At 42.1% G+C, this 19,124-nt stretch overlaps 2 protein-coding genes across 2 annotated transcripts; one reads left to right on the forward strand and one right to left on the reverse strand.

Annotated features, from left to right (window-relative positions):
• Nucleotides 1-1,226: 1,226 nt before the first annotated feature.
• Nucleotides 1,227-11,602, reverse strand: LOC147245771 (cyclin-dependent kinase 5 activator 1-like). The gene is made up of 3 exons (XM_086185086.1): nt 11,043-11,602; nt 9,027-9,665; nt 1,227-8,857 (listed from the first exon to the last, which is right to left on the reverse strand). Exons 2-3 carry the CDS (start codon nt 9,531-9,533, stop codon nt 8,366-8,368), a joined length of 999 nt encoding a protein of 332 aa, XP_086041212.1. The 5' UTR covers nt 9,534-9,665; nt 11,043-11,602; the 3' UTR covers nt 1,227-8,365.
• Nucleotides 11,603-15,698: 4,096 nt separating this feature from the next.
• Nucleotides 15,699-18,759, forward strand: rpain (RPA interacting protein). Its single transcript, XM_086184763.1, has 7 exons — nt 15,699-15,905; nt 16,023-16,214; nt 16,434-16,506; nt 16,588-16,699; nt 16,886-16,949; nt 17,714-17,854; nt 18,636-18,759. The coding sequence occupies exons 1-7, from the start codon at nt 15,834-15,836 to the stop codon at nt 18,663-18,665; spliced, it is 684 nt and encodes a 227-aa protein (XP_086040889.1). The 5' UTR covers nt 15,699-15,833; the 3' UTR covers nt 18,666-18,759.
• Nucleotides 18,760-19,124: the final 365 nt, after the last annotated feature.

Here is a 19,124-nt window from a genome sequence, read left to right on the forward strand (position 1 = left end):
AGGCCTATGCAGAACAGTTGTGGTGACAGTTCATCTCCTTGGTTTATGCTGCACTTGATGTCAACTTGGGCTGTTGGCATTGAGTCGGCCTCTAGAGTCGTCTTTCACTACCCCATCAAGTTTCTGACAAAGGCTCTCAGTTTACTGTTGATGTTGTTGAGTTCCAGACATTCTAGTATCCGTGTGTGTAGCTTTGAGTTGCAGGCTTTCTTGTAATCAATCCAGGCGGGGCACAGGCTGGTCCGTCTGCTCTGTTGGGAAGCTGCTCTGTCAACCAGTAGTTGGTGCTTGGCTCCTCGGGTGTTAGTGCCAATTCCTTCCTGAGCCCTGTTCATGTATTTACCCACATTCTTACTTATCTTAGTCGCTATGATGCCTGACAAGAGCTTCTATGTTATGGAGAGGCAGGTTATTGGTCAGTAGTTGGATGGGATGGGTCTGTTCTGGGGGTTCTTCATGATCAGGACTGTCCTACATATATATGTATTTATATATGTATGTATATATGTATACATATATAGTATATATACATATATATATACACATATATATACATATATATATACATATATATATATATATATATATATATATATATATATATATATATATATATATATATATATATTTCAGATTTTCAGATTTCAGATAACTTTATTTATCCCCGAGGGGCAATTAAGATCACAACTCAAAGCCTGATACAACTATCACAAGCCGTCACAATTATTACAGATTGAAAGTAATAATGGTGCACTTCAGAAACTTAAACAACAGCACATATACATTTGTTGTGTATGTACGCTAAACTTGAGCAGTCCGTTGACCAATGGAGATATGTGATACATACATACATATATATATATATATATATATATATATATATATATATATATATATAAATATGTATGTATGTATCACATATCTCCATTGGTTGGAGAGAAATAGCGTGTGGGTGGAGTGTGAGGGTGCAGCCAGCAGGTGCCTGGAATCCAGGGACAGTGGTAGGAGTAGGTTCAAGGCCACCCTCAGAACCTGGAAAGAAACACTAAAAATGAATGTTCCATCTTTTAAAAAAGAGTCCTGATTCATCTTTAACAGTTGTAACAATTTGCAATGTATTTGCCATCCACATATTAGTGATATTGACAATTATGTTTAAGACCACAGAATAGATACAGTGTATGATACATTATATACTATACAGTATATACTATATACTGAGTATTAATTCGATTTGACCAGCAATACTTGAACATTACACTCTTTGTGTTGCTATCTCAGATCAGAGACATTCAATTCCTCCAGTCACTGAAACAGTAATTAGGGAACTTCTTCAAGTTAACCAAAAATGTCCATGAGGACTCAAAAATGAACCAAGGGGAGTTTGGTGGTCAAAGGTCAAGGTTCATGTCCCCATGCATGTGATGCAATATTGGATTTAGTCTTATCAAAGTAACATCCAGCGTCCATAATTTTCCAGTTGTTTAACCAAGTAATATGCTGCTTATTCTACATAAAAATTAAAATACCCTATTTGGTTATGTGACAAAATAAGGTCTTTAGAATTCATCTGTCAATTAATCAAATACCAATTTATTGAGCACACCTTCTCTCAAGATATCATCCTCCTGCTACGGGTGCATTAAATGTCAGTACCCCAGTTTGAAGTGTTGTCTCTGTGCATCACAACACTTCTCAACACTACATCCACTTGGTTGTACTGGAACAAATAAAAATAGCACTGATAATGGAGCTTCGTTGTGAACAGGGGCTCTCAAATCTCTCCTAAATCCACCTCATACGTGAACTGATATCCTCATCCTGCAACAGCTTGATCGATTCCCTCTGCTGCGTGCTCTCTCATCTGAGACGTAAACTGTCTATCTCGTCACGTGATCCCCAAAATCAACACAGGCAAATGTGGTTGTAAAGATTTTTTTATATAAAGTACCTGTAACAGTTGATCAAATTATTCTTCTTTCTGACATACATTTTCATACATCCACATATTCACAGACTGCAGCATCAGCACTCTAGTAACACTAGTAGCCTCGACTTTTGTTCAACAAAGATTCTTGTTTACACATTATGATTCACAAATGAAAAGGACAGAAAACCATAATAACGTCATCATCATTATCATAAGCTTCATATGTTACACAGATAGTTTTGTCTTGTACATGTTGCGAGATAAAATATGGCACGTAGTTATGAGTTGATCGGTGATGAGACCATGTACGGGAGGAGTGGGAGGGATGCCAACCCATACTGCCTCAAATTCTAGAAAACAGTTCGCTCAAAGTTTCCTTTCCTTGCAGTCTGTCCTTGCTTCCTTTTCTCTTTTTTATTGTCCTGCAGCAGCTGGTTTGGCCAGAGCAGATGGAAGAGAAAATGGTGACAAATTTCAAGGGAATATACTCATCAGTTCTTCTGTTTCACAGAGAAATACATCATCATTCATCATGTCAGTCAAACCTAGCATCAGACATCCACATGGTATGACATTATCAAAATGTAAGACCGCAAGTGTGTGGAAGGGGAATATTGTTTACTTAGTTTATCAAATTTTAATTTAAAAGACATAATATAACTGTTCATTTACCTCTCCGAAATTAAGAAGACTACAACATGTGCGTAAAAGTTGAATAGGATCTGCAAATGTTTGTGTATTTCAAACAACAGTGGAAACCAAATGGTACTTCCAAGGAGGGGCAAAGAAATTATTCATAAAGGAAAACCAAAAATGTAACTTTCCACTATCACATCTAATTATTTTCCCACTACAGGCCAATTCTAAGATGCTAACAGAATTTAAGCTAGCTTTGTTGCTGCTGTGTCACTGGCCACTCTAAATGCAGCCTCAATTCATTTTATTAATTACACCTGTGCAGAGCAACGTGTCAAAATGGCTGCTGAGAAAATGAGCTATTGGACTCCAGCAATTACTGGAGTTACTACAAACACACCAGAAAAAAAAGAAAGAAAAGCATTTCCCTGCATCAGCAAGCTGAAGATACGAGGATTAGCCTAAGTATGCTAGTTAAACAGACAAAAATTGTCACGTTAAAAACAAAACAGCATGGTCTGTACTTCTTCTGTGTTGTAGTTAAAATGATTTTCTTTAATGTCCATGTTACCTACAGGTATAAACACTCACTAAAAATACTGAGTTCTTGCCAGGGACATTTAGCTAAACCCTTTTAGCCTGCTATTCAGTAGACCTGTTTTCAACCTGACCATCAACTCTATCACTGCGTTAATGGTGGCGCAACAAACTCATGAGGCTCTTGTTAGCTTAGTCGGTAATAAATGCGCTGGCGACATTTTTTTCATCATTGATGGTTGTTGGTCATGGTCAAATGCTCCTGCATAAATGTATCATTTTTCTACCAAATTTGTGTTGTATTGAAATAACTGCGTTGTAGAAAAATACAATTCTTGATGAATACCTTGACTTTTCACTTGCCATAGTACCTTTGAATGTGCCGTTTATCGCTGAACATTCATTGGTATAAATCCCATCAAAGCTACTCACAGTTTGGATTGTTGGGTACAACAAGTGAAGGAAAAAACAGTCTTCTATTCGCCATTCAGAGAAGTGCTACTTGTCAACCCATCAGAAACAGCTATGGAGAGGGACATGTAAACAAGCTGGTTTGCCACTGATTCATTCTACATGTGCATATATGTCTCTTGAGGTCACATCAAGGCTACATGTTTTGTTTTGTTTTTGTTTTTTTACAGCATGGTCCCCACTGCAGCCCAGTTAGCATCTGAATGCAAAACACAGCCAGCATTAAAACATGGCCCGCATCATGGAGACACCCAGGCTGGAAAAACACATGGCATTCTGCTTTTTGAAAAAACAATTCCCCACATTTGTTTGATGTGAAAAGTAGCCTTATTAATGTTTTTGACAAACAGTGGCCCAAACATAATTTTTTTGGAATTTTTTTTTAAATGCTGAATGCAGAATGCTGAATGCTCCAGTTTTGGCTGACTCCAGTTTTGGCCCACATGATGCATAAAATGTCTCCGAGTCTTAAAATCACAGACTTTCCATTTGACTCCACTTCCTCCTACTAAATGAAAGTTTCTCTCTCCTGGTCTACATCTGGGATGTGATGTAGCAACATTGTGAAAAGGCGCATTCATGACACTCCATTCAAGTCTCTTTTGCTCAGCAACAAGCATCTTTGAGTTGGCTCATGTTTCCTTGCGTTTTTGTATGAAATAATGAGTCTTTAGAATGATATGGCACAAGAGATTTGCCCTGTATGAAAAAGCAGAATGTTTCTAAAGTTACAACAGTTTATTGGCCACAGTTAGACTGAGTGATGTGACACCATCAAAGCCAAGAACCTCTGTAGAAGGGAGCCCCTGTCTCTCCTTTTATCCACAAAAAAAATCTTTATGGTCCCATATGGATTTAATGTGAGTGACAATTTGAGGGGGGCGGCACAGTGGTGCAGTGGTCAGCACTGTGGCCTCACAGCAACAAGGTTCTGGGTTCGAGCCCCGGTTCGGGCACAGGGTCTTTCCGGGTGAGTCTCCATGTTCTCCCTGTTCCTGTGTGGGTTCTCTCTGGTACTCCAGCTTCCTCCCACAGTCCAAAGACATCAAGAGGGACCAGGTTAATCCAGACTCTAAACTGACTGTAGGTGTGGCTGTGAGAGTGAATGGTTGTCTGTCTCTATGTGTTGGCCCTGTCGTGGACTGGCAACCCGTCCAGGGTGAACCCTGCTTCTTGTCTGAAGGCTGCTGGGATAGGCTCCACCCCCCCAACGACCCTTGAAAGGATAAGCAGTAGAAAATGGATGGATGACAATTTGGGTATTACTCAACAGTTATACTTTGCCCACAAGTGTCTTTTTTTCTCTTTTCAAGTACTTCAAAAAAGATGTCTTGAGGTCACAAAGACGTTTTGCCAATTGCAGAAAGAGGAAGAGCCAGTCATGTATATTTAGCTTGCCACAATGCCCACTGATGGTTAACAAAAGCTACATAGACATAACAGAAGCAAAACTGCTCCACGCACCTTGTAATATTCCTTGTCTCCTTCATATTTCAAAGACAATTTGTGCTTAAAAGAAAGTCTAACAATGTCCCCTCTGTGCCCGTTCACAGTAACGCAGGGCACAACCAGCTGACACATTCATTTAAACCAACTGGCTCCTCCTTGTCCAAACTTGGGACTAACTAGAAGTGTTAGATTTATTTTTTTATTTTTTTTTACCTCAATCAATCTTAGTGTTTGTGGATTACTGACCACACATCTGCATGAAGAAGATAAAGATAATACCAGCCAGTGCACTTGATGCAGTAAACAGATGTTTGGGGCAGTTTTACTGTTGCTTTATTTCAGTAGCTGATGTAAGCCATCAGTCCCCTTCAGCTTCGAGCTAAATGTACGTGGCTGGTACTTTCTGCATTCTGGACTCACCAATTAGAAGAAGGGAAAAAATGCCTTTATGAGTTTAAGACAACTACTTGTGAGTACTTGAAATATTTATATTTTTTGGTGAAGTATGGCTTTAATGTCTATTGCAGCTCAGAGGAGAGATGCAAATGTGACCTTGATGTCATCCGTAAAGCATCAGGATTTTCATTAAGAGCTGTTCTTAGACCCATTGCCTCTGTAATAAGTTTCTATGGGGATGTAACCTTGCAAACAATTATAGCTCTTAGAAGCAGCGATGCAGTATGTGCAGCGTGACAGGGTCATGATTAGCCTTTGTCACATCTCCTTCTCCAGAGTCCTTGTGCGTGGTGGCCAAGATGTCACATCATGAGTCTAGCTTTCAGCAATTCAGCATGGCCACCATTCAGTCTCTTCTGAAATGTGTGGTGTGCCTAACACAAAGCAGCATGCTAGGAAACCTAAAGAAGCACACATGCATATCAAACAACTTGCTGTATAAGTAAGCCATCAGGTCAGCGGACCATAGAGTCTCTGAATATGGGACAACTGGTGTGGACTGGACCACATCAGACATGAGAGCACTGCGTCCAAGTCCAGGCTGGAGCAGATGGACAGAAAGTGTGTAGTTTCTGTTTGTTCAGGGTGCTGTGGAGAGGATAGACTGTATAAAAGAGTGAACCTAGCTTCTGGGTCTGAACTGTGAGTCACTGAGCCAGTGAGGAAGTTCTTTAACATGACGCCGTATAGTTTGTTGCACAAAACCATCTGGTAGGTCCACCACAGAAAGGGCCGACACGTTTAAGGAATACTCAGCAGGTAATTGGATGAACCATCTGTCAATCAGCATCTACCGCACTCACTTCAACCAATCAGATCAATAAACTTAATTAGAAGCTGAAGCCAGACTGTAGAAGAACGAAAACAACTTGTCCATGGAGAAAAGTCTTTAGCGGCATCCTTTGTACCCTCCAGTTCTCATATAACAGTCACTATAGCAGCATTCACTCTAATCTCGTCCGCCAGTTGCACTGTCACACCTAAACTACTCCACCTTCTCCTCAAAGGATGCTCGTTGGCCGCGCCACTTTTGAGGAGGAGGTAAGCACATTAACTTGAAGCCTTAAGCTGGATTCTCACTTGGGTCATGCCTTCAGTTGCCTCACAAGTAAGGGAATTCCTTAATCTTGCATTCATTTTACTGGCGACCAAAGGCAGCAGGGTCTTTCAGAAAATGACTCAACTTCCCATAGACATTTTTCTAATAATTCTACACCGTCTTCTTCAATGCAAAATATGTGCAATGTGTGAATTACAGTCCGATTTTGCTCAAAGGGTATAGCTCTAACTTCTGGGCTAGATATGGCCACCACCCCTCAGCAAAAATCAAAATGGCATTGGCCAAAGTATTTCAAATTAATTTCAGTTAACTGGGATAACCATTGGAGATGCACCACCTCGTTTTCAAGGGGGTCCAAATATCAAACTCAAGGCTTCACAACTGGATTCTCCAAACCAATGGGGGATGTTGCCTTCGTTTATATCCACTCTTTTATACAGTCTATAGAGGCGAGTGATTAACAGACAAAAACAGGAGTTGAAGAGCACACTCCAATCAGCAGCAGACGTCCCTAAGCCGAGTGGTGGCACCAACAATGCATTTTAGAAGGTCACATCTACACTGGTAGCATCTGCCAACTCTCACACTTTCTTTTTCTTGCTTTCTTTCCTTTGACCAAACATTTTCCCATGATCATTCAGCACTTATATGAACTGGAGAAGAAAGTGCAGGGTACCTGTTTTAAATTATAAATCCCTGTTTAGAATATGTCCCAGAGGGTCACTATTGCATTTACCCATGTTTTCATAAATGTAAACACTTCACAATTTGTGCCCATGGGATGAGCATTGCTTTTTAAAATTCAGACTACATAATTCCAAATTGTCCTGTAAAAGTACAGTACTTTACGTCAGGTGTGCGAATGAACCCACTACAGTTAAGTCTAATATTCCTTAGTCTGATCAGGTTGCAGACTAGTGGTGTTGTGGTTGATACAAGCTCACCCATGTTGGGATCTTATAATATTTCCTTTTTAATTTTAACAGTGGACCTTGAAGACAGTGTTGGTGAGTGCAATAAACTTGGGCAGGAAAAATAGGACTAAGGGTAAGTGGAGTTGGCAATAAGTAGGTGATTATGTGCAATGACATATGAAGTGAACTCATGCAACGTATCCTGCGTCTTTATATTTATAATATTCATCTTTAGTTATGAAACTGAACGTTGTCTGGTGTTTCTTTCCATTCCTACCAAAAGAGAAAACACTTTTCACTGTCGGTAGGAATATCACTTTTTCTCCAGCTGAAACAACATACACGTCTGATGTATGTTTTTGGGCCTGAGGCAAAAGATGAGATGGTTACACACGCCATTCTCCCTGTTGGTTTACGTGAAATCACCAACCATGTGGGCAGGCATTTGATAAAACACACCATTTATGTGTTGTCAGTTCCGTTTTTCAAGAAAAAAACTAATCATAGCTTCACATCAATGCTTGTTTTCACATTCTGCTCCGTTGGATACCAACAAATAGCCTGCCAGCCTTGAGCATTCATGTATAACCAGTGACAACATGTTATCTGATAATTATAATAGTAATAACTAGCAATTTTAGACGAGACACTATGGATCACTCAGTCGGTCTGTATGGAAGCTTATTAATGTTAAGGTCATCTGCTCAAAAATGATTTAAACTCTGGTTTTAGGAGCTGTCTTTGTCTTGGATGACAAACAGAAATTACAGGTAATCAAAACCAGGAGAAACGCCAGACAACAGTCCAGTTCCAAAGTAGCACTACACTGTATCGCATTCGTCCACCTGTCCTCATCAAATCCAACCCATCAATCCACGCATCTATCCTGCCTTCCTCCCTCCCACGCCCTTCTTATCGGTCAAGCCCTATGAAGAGTTTGGTCTTCTCCTCCTCTTTCTTGCTCTCATTCTTCAGGTCAGCAAACACCTGGGTGAAGAAGTGTGGGTCGGTGTTGATCTGGAGCATCTTGCCGCTCATGCGGTTGATGATATCCAGGCAGCGGTCCCAGAAGGCCTCCTTCTCAGCCTCGACCAGGAAGGGCTTCAGTGGGTAGGAGATCTCGTTGCCCATGTAGGAGTAGGACAGGTAGAGACACGTAAGCAGCGAGGCCTGGAGCTCGCGCTCTGAGGCCACCTCGGCGGACACCACATCACGGCACAACATGTAGAGGAAGACCACGTTAGCCGGAGTGATGAAGCCCTGATCCTGCCAGCCCTGTAGGAGGAGGGAGCGGTCCACACTGCGCAGCCAGAGCACTGGGTCAGTCGGGGATAGACGCTTCAGTCGGTAACACCGACGGCACAGGAATTCACCTAGACTGCGCATCAGTTCACTGGTGGAGGCCTGGGTTGTAAAAGAAGATGGAAGGAGTAGAATAAAGAGGAAAGATTACAGGGAAAATGAAGAACAAAGGATGAGGAAAGGGTTTATAAAATGATGCAGCAGATTTTTAATAATTAGACATAAAAGAAGGGTTTAAACTTTGTCTTATTACAGTAAGGGTTAGGATTACCTGGACAATGACACGTTTTGGTGTACCGGCAGCTGTACACGGCTGGATGCCTGTGAGGGAATTCTTTTTGGCAGCAACAGTAGCTACATTAACCAGGGTCTTGGAGGTGGGAAGGTGGGAAGAGGTAGTGGTGGTAGCCGAGGGGTCCTGGCTGGATGAGTAAGACGAAAGGTTTGCACAAGACTGAGACTTCTTCAGCTTCAGGCTATTGGAGGCCGAATTGGAGGCAGCGACGGCATGACTGTCTGGGGAGCTCCCCTTTCCAGCATCTCCGCCATCTGACTGCAGCTTCTTGGAGCCCTTCCTCTTTGCTGACACAGCCACAATACGTTTCCATGGCAGCACACTGATGATGGAGGGGCGTTTGAGAGATTTTGCAGCAGCTGCAGCAGCATCCTTAGCATTCTTGCTGTTCTGGACTGCCGTGTAGTGGCCCACTGTCGCTGGACCATCCTCAAATAGAGCTGCCTTACGGTAGCTAGGCGACAGTGACAGCACTGTACCCATGATGCCTTGTGAGGATTAGCAGAGGTACAGAGGAAGGGTGGAGTGGGGGGCAGTGGGGGGGGGGCTCTTTGACTGGTTGAAACAAAGAGCTTTGAGAGGAGCAAAGTGTCTCACCTCTGGAGGATGTTAAGCCTGTGAGCAAAGAGCAGGAATTCATTACATGGACTAAACACTGCAAATGAAGTCAAGTTATTAAAGATAATAATTTTGTATGATAAAAACATTAACAACTAACTTTTTCTGGAGCACTACGAAACACTACTCGTGCTATTTCTAAGTTACAAATTTGCTACCAGATTAGGGCTTCCACTGCCATCCCCAGTTACCATGACAACTGAGCAAAAGCTCCTGCCCCTGTAGGACAAGCTAGTAAATGCATCAGCCTTCAGGTACATCTTTTTTACCGGCTGTTGCCTGGGTGAATGATTTTTATTGTCTCTAGTGTAGAATTTTATCAAGTCCACTTACTGTCCTTTTCCAGAGCTTTTAAGTTTGTGTAATGGTCTTTTCCAGCAGATGGAGTTTGCTCAGTTGCCATGGTGATAGCTATGTCGCTGCTTCCATTGTCCTGTCGCTGTTCCCCAGCAACAAAGCCAACCTCCATTCACTGATCTAGACCATGAAATGTTGTTAAAGGTTCAAAATAAGAATTTTAAAAATCAGTAAGTGAACTTTGAGCTGTCAGACTACGGTTTCAAAGATCAGGGATGAAGCGTTACCTTCTGGGTTGTTTTTTTCTGAAGAGTACGTGTGTGCAAACATGTGTAAATTAATAATACAACTGAATAAGATATATATATATATATATATATATATATATATATATATATCTGCTGAAATTGAATGAACACATCATCATGTTTACATATAGGGGTATTTTAAATTTGATCTGAGTTCATTGCTGGATCAATTAACGGCATTCCTTCACAGTAAGAGCACATAAAGGAGAGGAAATGAGCAGCCTTGTGTGGAAAGGCTGCTCAGCTACGATCAATCAACTGCTCAACCATAATCAGGGCTGTCTCAGGTTTGAATCTCTGAAAGATGCATCGCGGCTCATGACCGTGGCACAGCCCTGCCTCCAGTGTTCATCGGTATTATATAAGAACCCAGATAAAGCCATAGAGGCATGAGAAAGAAATGTGCGCAAGCATCCATCTTAGCTTCAAAATGGAAGCCTTGAAAACAGCCCCCCCCCCCACGCCCCCATTCCCTTCTCTCAATGTAAGGCATCTTCAGGAAAACCAGTTTATGTTGGCACACGCAAAGCACAATGTCATTATGACGTCTTAAATACTTGTACGGTGCGCTTTTGAGTGACATAAATAATTCAGATTCAATTGAAAACATGAGCCCGCACACGGTGATGCTGTTGAATTCTGCGCATGTACAGATGGGCCTGCTTCAAAAAGAAGAAAAAAAGAAAGGGGGAAAAAAAAAGCAAAATAGATCTGTTAAAAAATAAAACTGTTGCCATGTAAAGCAACTCGGTCCGCCAAGATTTCCTACCTTCTAATTACTGGACTCTTCTTGTGACATCCATGTAGGCCTGTGACCCCCCCTTCCTCCTGCGGGTAAATGCGGTCAAATTGGGATTCCACCCGCTCTGCTTTCCACTCACCGCGGCCGCCAACTACCCGGGGTCCAGGGCGTGAAAACCTGTCAGTCCCGGCAAATATAAACCCCCCAGCGTTACAGGCCGAGAGGATTGTCTGGTCCCAGTGGACTCGGTGGACTACTGTGTCCCTCAAATCTTCATCTATAAAGATATTCCTCGCTTGTTGATGGGAACAGAAAGTAGAAGCGAGATGTGCTTCAGTCCTGCGCTCGCAGCGAGTTGGAAGATGTCTTCCATTGAGACACGAAAATCTTTACGGTCACGGCTGTTGATGTCACGCTGTACGATGCTCTGCGCTACGATGGATAATCGAACAACACATGGGCCTATTGGTTCAAAAACGAAAAAAAATCAACACAAAGGAGCAAAATAGCAAGACAGAGAGGGAAAAAATGGCCACTATGATTTCCAAAAATAGACAGAGGCTTATACCCTTGGTAATGCAAACCTGCGAGAGAGAGAGAGAGAGAGAGAGAGAGAGAGAGAGAGAGAGAGAGAGAGACGGTGTTTTGATGCGGGCGTCTGCAGTTATTCGGGTTGGATGTGGGAGAGAAACGTCGCCTTCTCATTGGCTGCTGCCGGGATGCTGCTGCTGCTGCGGGCCGTCACCGTCGCAGACGCGACGCTGAAGCCATTGGCCGTCCACGCGCTCCAGCCTATCAGCGAGGGGTCGCTGTCCGAGGTGCTGAAGCAGCCGAGCTGATGTGTCAAAGCTGCTGCCGCTGAGGGGATTTAGTGAATCAGTGCGAGTGGGCCGAGCCCCTCTGACACCCAGGGGTTTGAAGCCGCCTGCAGGCACGCTGCATGTGTTGCTGCAGTGACGGCATGTCCATGTGCTGATGCTCCTCTCCGTGTTGGGTGCGTTGAGATTTTCTTTCTGTTCATCCTTGCTGTATATAAAATGATATAATAAATAGACCAAACGTTTACGGAGGACCGACATAGTAAAACTACATTAGACATCTGTCATTTCCAACAGACAGGGATGAGTAATACAGAGTGACGTGAAAAAACAAAAACAAATCTAAACACAAATTTTGTGTCCCTGAGCATCAATCAGTGAGACTGGGTTAACGTTAACATGAATATGACACATTATTTAACGGCTAATGAACAGTTAGTTAGGGTTTAACCAACCAGTGGTGATGTATCCTATTCAAACGTGTTAAAATGGGAATAAGTGACTGAGATTTATGACTTCAGAGCAAAACGAAACCACCAGCAACCCTTGAAGGGAACTGTACTCCCTTCTGCAGGTAATCAACATGGTGGGACTACCAGCATGGGAAACCAGCATTAAATGCTTCACAAGCAATACATATAATGAGGACAGATTCCTATGAATGAGTCTATCATGCCAACACGGTCTGAATTAAGACTTAACACTTCATCCTTATGCAAGGGAAAAGAACTGAGGGGGGAAAAACAGCTTGTGATCCACAACCAGTGCTGCATTTGAAGTGTAAACTGACAGCACTGCGACAGCTTAGTTTTTACACAATGGCCACTCGTCCTCCTCGTCCTCCTCGTCCTCCTCGTCCTCCTCCTCTGCTTCCTCCTCCACCTTCTGCACCTTCAAACATGGTTTCATCATTCAATCAGTAAAGAAATTCCAAATCAATACATGTGACAGGGACCTGATTGTTTTGGATTTGTATCTGATAAAATAACACTTCGTAATTTTCAACAGGGAGCCGCACGGTGGTGCAGTGGTCCTCACTGTGGCCTCACAGCAAGAAGGTTTGGAGCCTCAGCTGGACCACAGGATCTTTCTGTGTGAGTCTCCATGTTCTCCCTGTTCCTGCTGGGTTCTCTCTGGTACTCCAGCTTCCTCCACAGTCCAAAGACATCAAGAGGGACCAGGTTAATCCAGACTCTAAATTGACCGTAGGCGTGGCTGGGAGAGCCAATGGTTGTCTGTCTCTATGTGTTGGCCCTGCAATGGACAGGTGACCTGTCCAGGGGGAAGGCTGCTGGGATAGGCTCCACCCCCACCACCCTGAACAGGAGAAGAGGGGGAACATGGAGGGATGGAATTGTCAACAGTTTTTTCCACTGTGTTCACTGCAACTATATGCTAACTAGCAGTTAGCTGTGGCTGATCTGAGCTTTGAAATAATGATGAGCGTTTTCCGGAAAACTGTCGTGTGCCTTTGAATTCACAAGTGAAAATGGAGAGAGGCCAATATGTTCCACCGTTACGCGGACAGCACAAGGCTTGATCCAGAATTCTATTCATACTCCAAAGATGAAAAAACTTGATTATTACCTGATTGATTTTCAATAATATTATCTGTTCAGTTCTTCTAACTGAATTCAAGTAACAGCACAACAACTTTGACCTCTGAAGACCTACAGCATATCCACCTCCTCACGGACTAAACAAACATAAATCCATGTCTTATAATGTTGTATATTCACTATCATGTCTACCCTGCCTGGAATTAAAGAATTATTTTTTTCCTCAGACACTTTGTGTCTCCATGAAATAAATCGAATAGTCATATCACTCTGGGTTCAGCAAAGAGAGCACATATTCTTTATTTATTTGTTCACAACTGAGGCAAGAAGGGACCCAACTTTATTAGACAAGACTACAATCAACAAAAGGAGCAACAGAAACAGTTTTTTTTTAATCATTGGATTACTTTGGGAAATCCTCCAGCCACTCCAGCGTTTCAAGGCAAGCAGATCCCTTATAATCCAATCAAAGGACTTTTTAATGTCAAAAAAGCAAGAGCAGATTTGCCTTTGTCTGTTTTAATTCTCATGGTGGATTATGAATACAGAGTAAAGAGTGGTTTTGTTTTAAATCCATTCTGATCATGTGATATTGTACAGGTTTCAAATACTGCGTAAACCTCTTGTTTAATAGATGACATGTACTGGCAGTACTGAGAAGGCTGATGGTCCTATAAGCAAGACGTTCACCTCACTTGGTATAATTCCGCGTTATTTGCAAATGCTTTCCAATGAGGTCCTGGTTGTCCTTACTACTGCAGCATTTGTGTGCTCGCTAATGACGGCTCTGTAAATTAAAGGGTCATCTAAACCTGCTTTGTGAAAAGTACCATGATAATAATATATTACGACTTTAATTGTTTTACCAGGATGTTTGTGTGATTCCAGTTGCCTCTCCAGATAAAAAGCATTGTACAGCGAATCATCCAGCCGCTTTAAAAAGACATGAACACAAAAATACTCTGTGTTGCATCCTGATGTGGACAAAAGAATGGCACTACCGAAGCCCTTGAGATTGATTTATCTCAGTCACCTGATTGCTGGCTGATTTCCATTGGATCAAAAAAATAAAAAATAAAAGACCGTGCTAAGTGTGATAGACGCTTTCTTGGACCTGGAGCACGGGATCTTTCTGGGTGAGTCTCCATGTTCTCCCTGTTCCTGCTGGGTTCTCTCTGGTACTCCAGCTTCCTCCACAGTCCAAAGACATCAAGAGGGACCAGGTTAATCCAGACTCTAAATTGACCGTAGGCGTGGCTGGGAGAGCCAATGGTTGTCTGTCTCTATGTGTTGGCCCTGCCATGGACTGGTGACCTGTCCAGGGTGACCCCACCTCTCTCCTGAAGACTGCTGGGATAGGCTCCACCCCCCCCCCGCCCACGACCCTTAACAAAATAAGTGAAGTGGTAGAAAATGGATGGAAGGGTGATCATTTGTAAGATTATATTCTATTTCAAAATAAGTCAGAGTAAAATTTCCCCTGCAATATTTCATGTACCTTGGTGGATATTCCTGCATTTGTCCTGAAAAATGTCTTTTTCACACTTAATTGTTTGACTCCACCCTGAAAATAATTTCATATTAAAACTTTTGTTTTGCCAGAAGGGAGATACCTGGCCTTCCAGATGATTAACTGGACATGGATTTGGATTTATTAAGCCGGAACAATGATAGTATGGAATGAAAAAGGAGAAAACCTGAAGTAAAATGTTTCAAACCCTTTAGACAGCACTTGAATAGAGGCTTTTACTTGATATTCATTTTAGGAAATTCACTTTATAATGGTACCTTATATTCTAAACTAACGCTAAAGCAAAAGTCAAAGCCAATTGGTTTCATAAAAAGTTGTTCCACAAGTTGCTGAGCATTGGAGCACTTCTATTTCCCCTTTCTTTACTCGCTTTGGCTTCACCATGATTTGGGAGATGTAAATATAGGCGCTCATTGGATTTACAATAAATGGGGGAAACACTGAACCAATGCAGTGTTAGGGAATTTTCCATATCTGCATGTAGATCAAAATCAAAATCATGTCAAAATGGGCAGCGGTACTATATTAACTGGGTACTTTTGAAACTGGTTCTTGTAATATACTTGATTTTATCATACGATTCCATATTTTATTACATTGCAAATTTCAGCCTGCTTTTGGAAGTATAAAATGCTAATTATATGAGATTATTAATTCATGGTAACACAACTCATAATCTTTCCTTTTGTCAAAAAATGGTTTTCTTTGAAATCTGGCAGCCTCCTGTTTTAATTTCGAACTACATAACCCATAATGCAATCCGCGCCAGCTGGCATCAGCTTCCGGGTCACCGAGTTAAAAGCTGAACTGTTTTGTTTTTGCGGTTTTCTGTTACTGGAGCGTGTTTTGTGTTACAAGTTTCTGTGGTTTTGTGACATTTTATGAGCCTGTAACACACAAAAAGAAGCGAATGGACGCTTTACAGAGACACCGTTCGCTTTATAAAGGAAGGACCCCGCCATGGAAGGAGGCGTACCGCAAGGTAAAATGAAAAGATGGACATGTCAGCTAACGTTAGCTAGCATGGCGAGACGTTGCTAGTAACGAGCAGCCCGGTCTTAAATGCTGTTCTGTTGGGTTTGTCGTCGCTTGTCAACAGCGCTGTGTCGACAGGCTGAAAAGCAGCCGGTCGCGGCTGTTGGAGCGGTACCGTCAGGCTGGTGACAGCCCGCAGCGGTGCGGCTCCGGGGCCTCCATCATCGTCCAGGAGGTGATGGAGGAGGAGTGGACAGCCCTACAGTCAGAAGGCCAGAGACTGCCGTCCCTGTTGGGACCGGAGGACATGTCAGAGGTCGGCCTCTCTCCGTTGTCTCAGTCTCACCCTCCTGTAGTCTCTGCTGCTTTTCTTTCCCTCCAACTCTGTCTGTTTCTCCCTCCCAGAGGTCTGCCTGGCCTTTTAGCCCCGTTACATGATTAATTCTCCAGACGGCTGACAGTTTGTATTTCACCTTTCAAGGAAAACTTTATGATAATTAAAGTTCCAAAATGAATGTCTTCTTCCCTTTCACAGCTGTTCAGTGTCATGAAGGAGTACGATGAACTGGCAGTATTTGATGAAATCCAACAGGAGCTCATGTCTCAAGGTGAAGCAGCAAATAGTTCAGCATGGTTGAGATATATTTGATGTTTCAATCACTTTTCTAAAGAAGTTCTTTCTGCTTCAGAAATGTCTATTATTGAAGAGTATGAGCGAAACCTCCAGTTTGAGGAGCAGTATCTATCATCAGTTGTGGAAGGGATGGACGAGATGCCTATCATTTGCCCTGTTTGTCACATGTGAGTACAAACTTGCTGCGTGAGGAAGCCCTGTGGATTAAACGGGTTAAGAAAGAGGGCTCAAGCGATTGGGAGGCTGTGGGACACTGCCTGCTCCAGTTAGTGTGTTGTAAAGTGTGAAGTCAACTGCATTACTACTACTCTTAAGTACGAGTTGCACATAAACGTTCTTCTTTTGTCTGCCAGGAACAACTTGAACATCAACAGCCTTTTAATCTCCTGCACATGTGGACTGTACATCAACACACAGGTTTGTGCTCTGTTGCTGAAGCATGAGCAAACATTCAGACTGAGGTTTAGCAACCACGTTGAGGGTCTTGCATTCATTAGAAGGGGATCAGCGTCTCCTCTGTGCTGAGAACTAGGTGGCAGCTTTGGTGCTCAGAATTGTTCCACACGTTTTATCCATCCAAAAAAAATAAAAATATCCATTTACACATGTTTGTAACACTTTTGTTCGCTCTTCACAATTTAAATAGCTTAAAAATATTTAAAAAAAAACATTTTGGCAGTAATTTTTTCAAAATGACAATCTTTTGCTAGTTCAAGTGAAAACCAAAAAATATATTTTATAAAAAAGGGCATTTTATGCAACATTTAAGCAGGACTTAAATCTTTATAAAATGTTTCCCCAGCTACATGAAAGTTTAACCTTCATATAAATAGGGTCAGAGGTTAGTCAAACCATCCTTATCATCCCCCGAATAGAAGGGAAATGTTTTGAAGGCAGTGTTTCACTGACAGGATTTCTGTGTTTGTTCGTATCCACATTCACCCTGAGTTGATGAGCTGTAGTCATGTGGACAAAATTAATTTGAATGGCACAGAACTGTGTTTTGAAAAGGGCTTCTGTGTTATTGAACTCAATTGATGACTTTTCTCATGCTCCTCGTAATGTAGCGAGTCTGCTTAAAGAGAGGAAACTGAGTAAAGGAGATGGGGGTTTAAAGAAGGATTTTTTTCTAATGTGTGTGTGTGTGTGTGTGTGTGTGTGTGTGTGTGTGTTGTCTTTAGAAACGACACGTCACCCCAGATGTCCTGCGGCATCTTCTGGAGTCCAGAGTGTCTGAACACATGGAAGATTGTCTCCACAACCCTGTGTTCTCCGTCACGCCCAACACCGATATCTGTAACAACCTGCTGATAAGCTGCAAGGTACAGCACCGTCCCTTCCAGTCCCGCTGGTAAAGCTTAATCTGTTGGTGCTCCTGGAGACGTGAAAAGCAAACCTCTTTGTAGCAGTGCTGCAGATGGAGTGCGTCTTCCCCACTGACACCATTTTCATTCACGTCTTGAGACACATTCAATGATATCCCGCATCACATTCTTTTTTATCAATTAGTTGCCCGGACGCCTTATCTCAGTTACCCCCTGAGTCATGTGACCTGTTGGCACCACGATAAGAGCAGTGTGAATTCTCTAGAATGCTAAGGAAAAGAGCTCCAATGCTTCCTATGTTAGCTCGTTTGGCACAAGAGACACTGGGCCATCCTTTCTGAAAGGAATTGGAGCCTGCCATCCCATGATCCCTTGCAGCGACAACTTTGAAAGTGACGCACTGCTTGGCTGTTAACGAAAACAAACTATTGACAGATCAGTGTCACGACACGCAGATTCCCATATATGTTTGGCCCTCACTGCTTGTTTCAACTTGTCTTTAAATCTGGGTTTGGAATAGAATTTAAACCAAAACCAGAAGAGGAAATGTTTTTCACCTGTTGCTCTAAGCTAAAAGCCCAAAATTGAGTTTCCTCTTTATTCCTGCCGTTTTATGCGAACAGTATTTGCACCATGGATGTTACTGCACACATGGATACATTTATAAAGACTTTATCAGCTTCTCTAATCTCTGACTGAAGTCATCTCAGTAAAACATCAGAAGAACTAAATGATCTGTTTGTCATCACAGGCTTCTTGTTGTTTACTCTGCTTCCAGGTTTGTGACTACCTCTCCATCATCCTCTGATATTGCTGTCTCGAGTGACTGTCAACATTTGATTCAATTTTTTTTTTTTGGGATTCTCTCTATGTTGGAAGAAATAAAAAGTTATTTTTTTATATTTAATTTGTGTAGATGTATTTTGTAATGTTTGCTGCCCACACCTTAACGACAATCATATGAAGCAATGATGAATTTGTAACTGCATTAGTGTACCATGACAACGGGCTATTGTTATTCAAACAATAGGATTAAAGTCCACCTGTTTTAGTTTGTCACCACTGCCACCCTGATTTACGTGGAATTCAAACTCTTGGAAAATAAAAAACGAATTTTATATTTAACATGTAGATGCAGTTAATTGTTTGTGTTCACTCCTGACCCCAGCCTATAAATCGATGTTTCACAATGAGGAATAGATGTATTCGTGGGCATGTATAAAGACATACTTCAAGCGTTCCTGAAGAGATGCACGGCCTCGCCTGT

This window comes from Aulostomus chinensis, chromosome 18, assembly GCF_037954235.1.
Source record: "Aulostomus chinensis isolate RoL2024-O1b breed Wild chromosome 18, RoL_Achi_v1.0, whole genome shotgun sequence".
Lineage (NCBI taxonomy): Eukaryota > Metazoa > Chordata > Actinopteri > Syngnathiformes > Aulostomidae > Aulostomus > Aulostomus chinensis.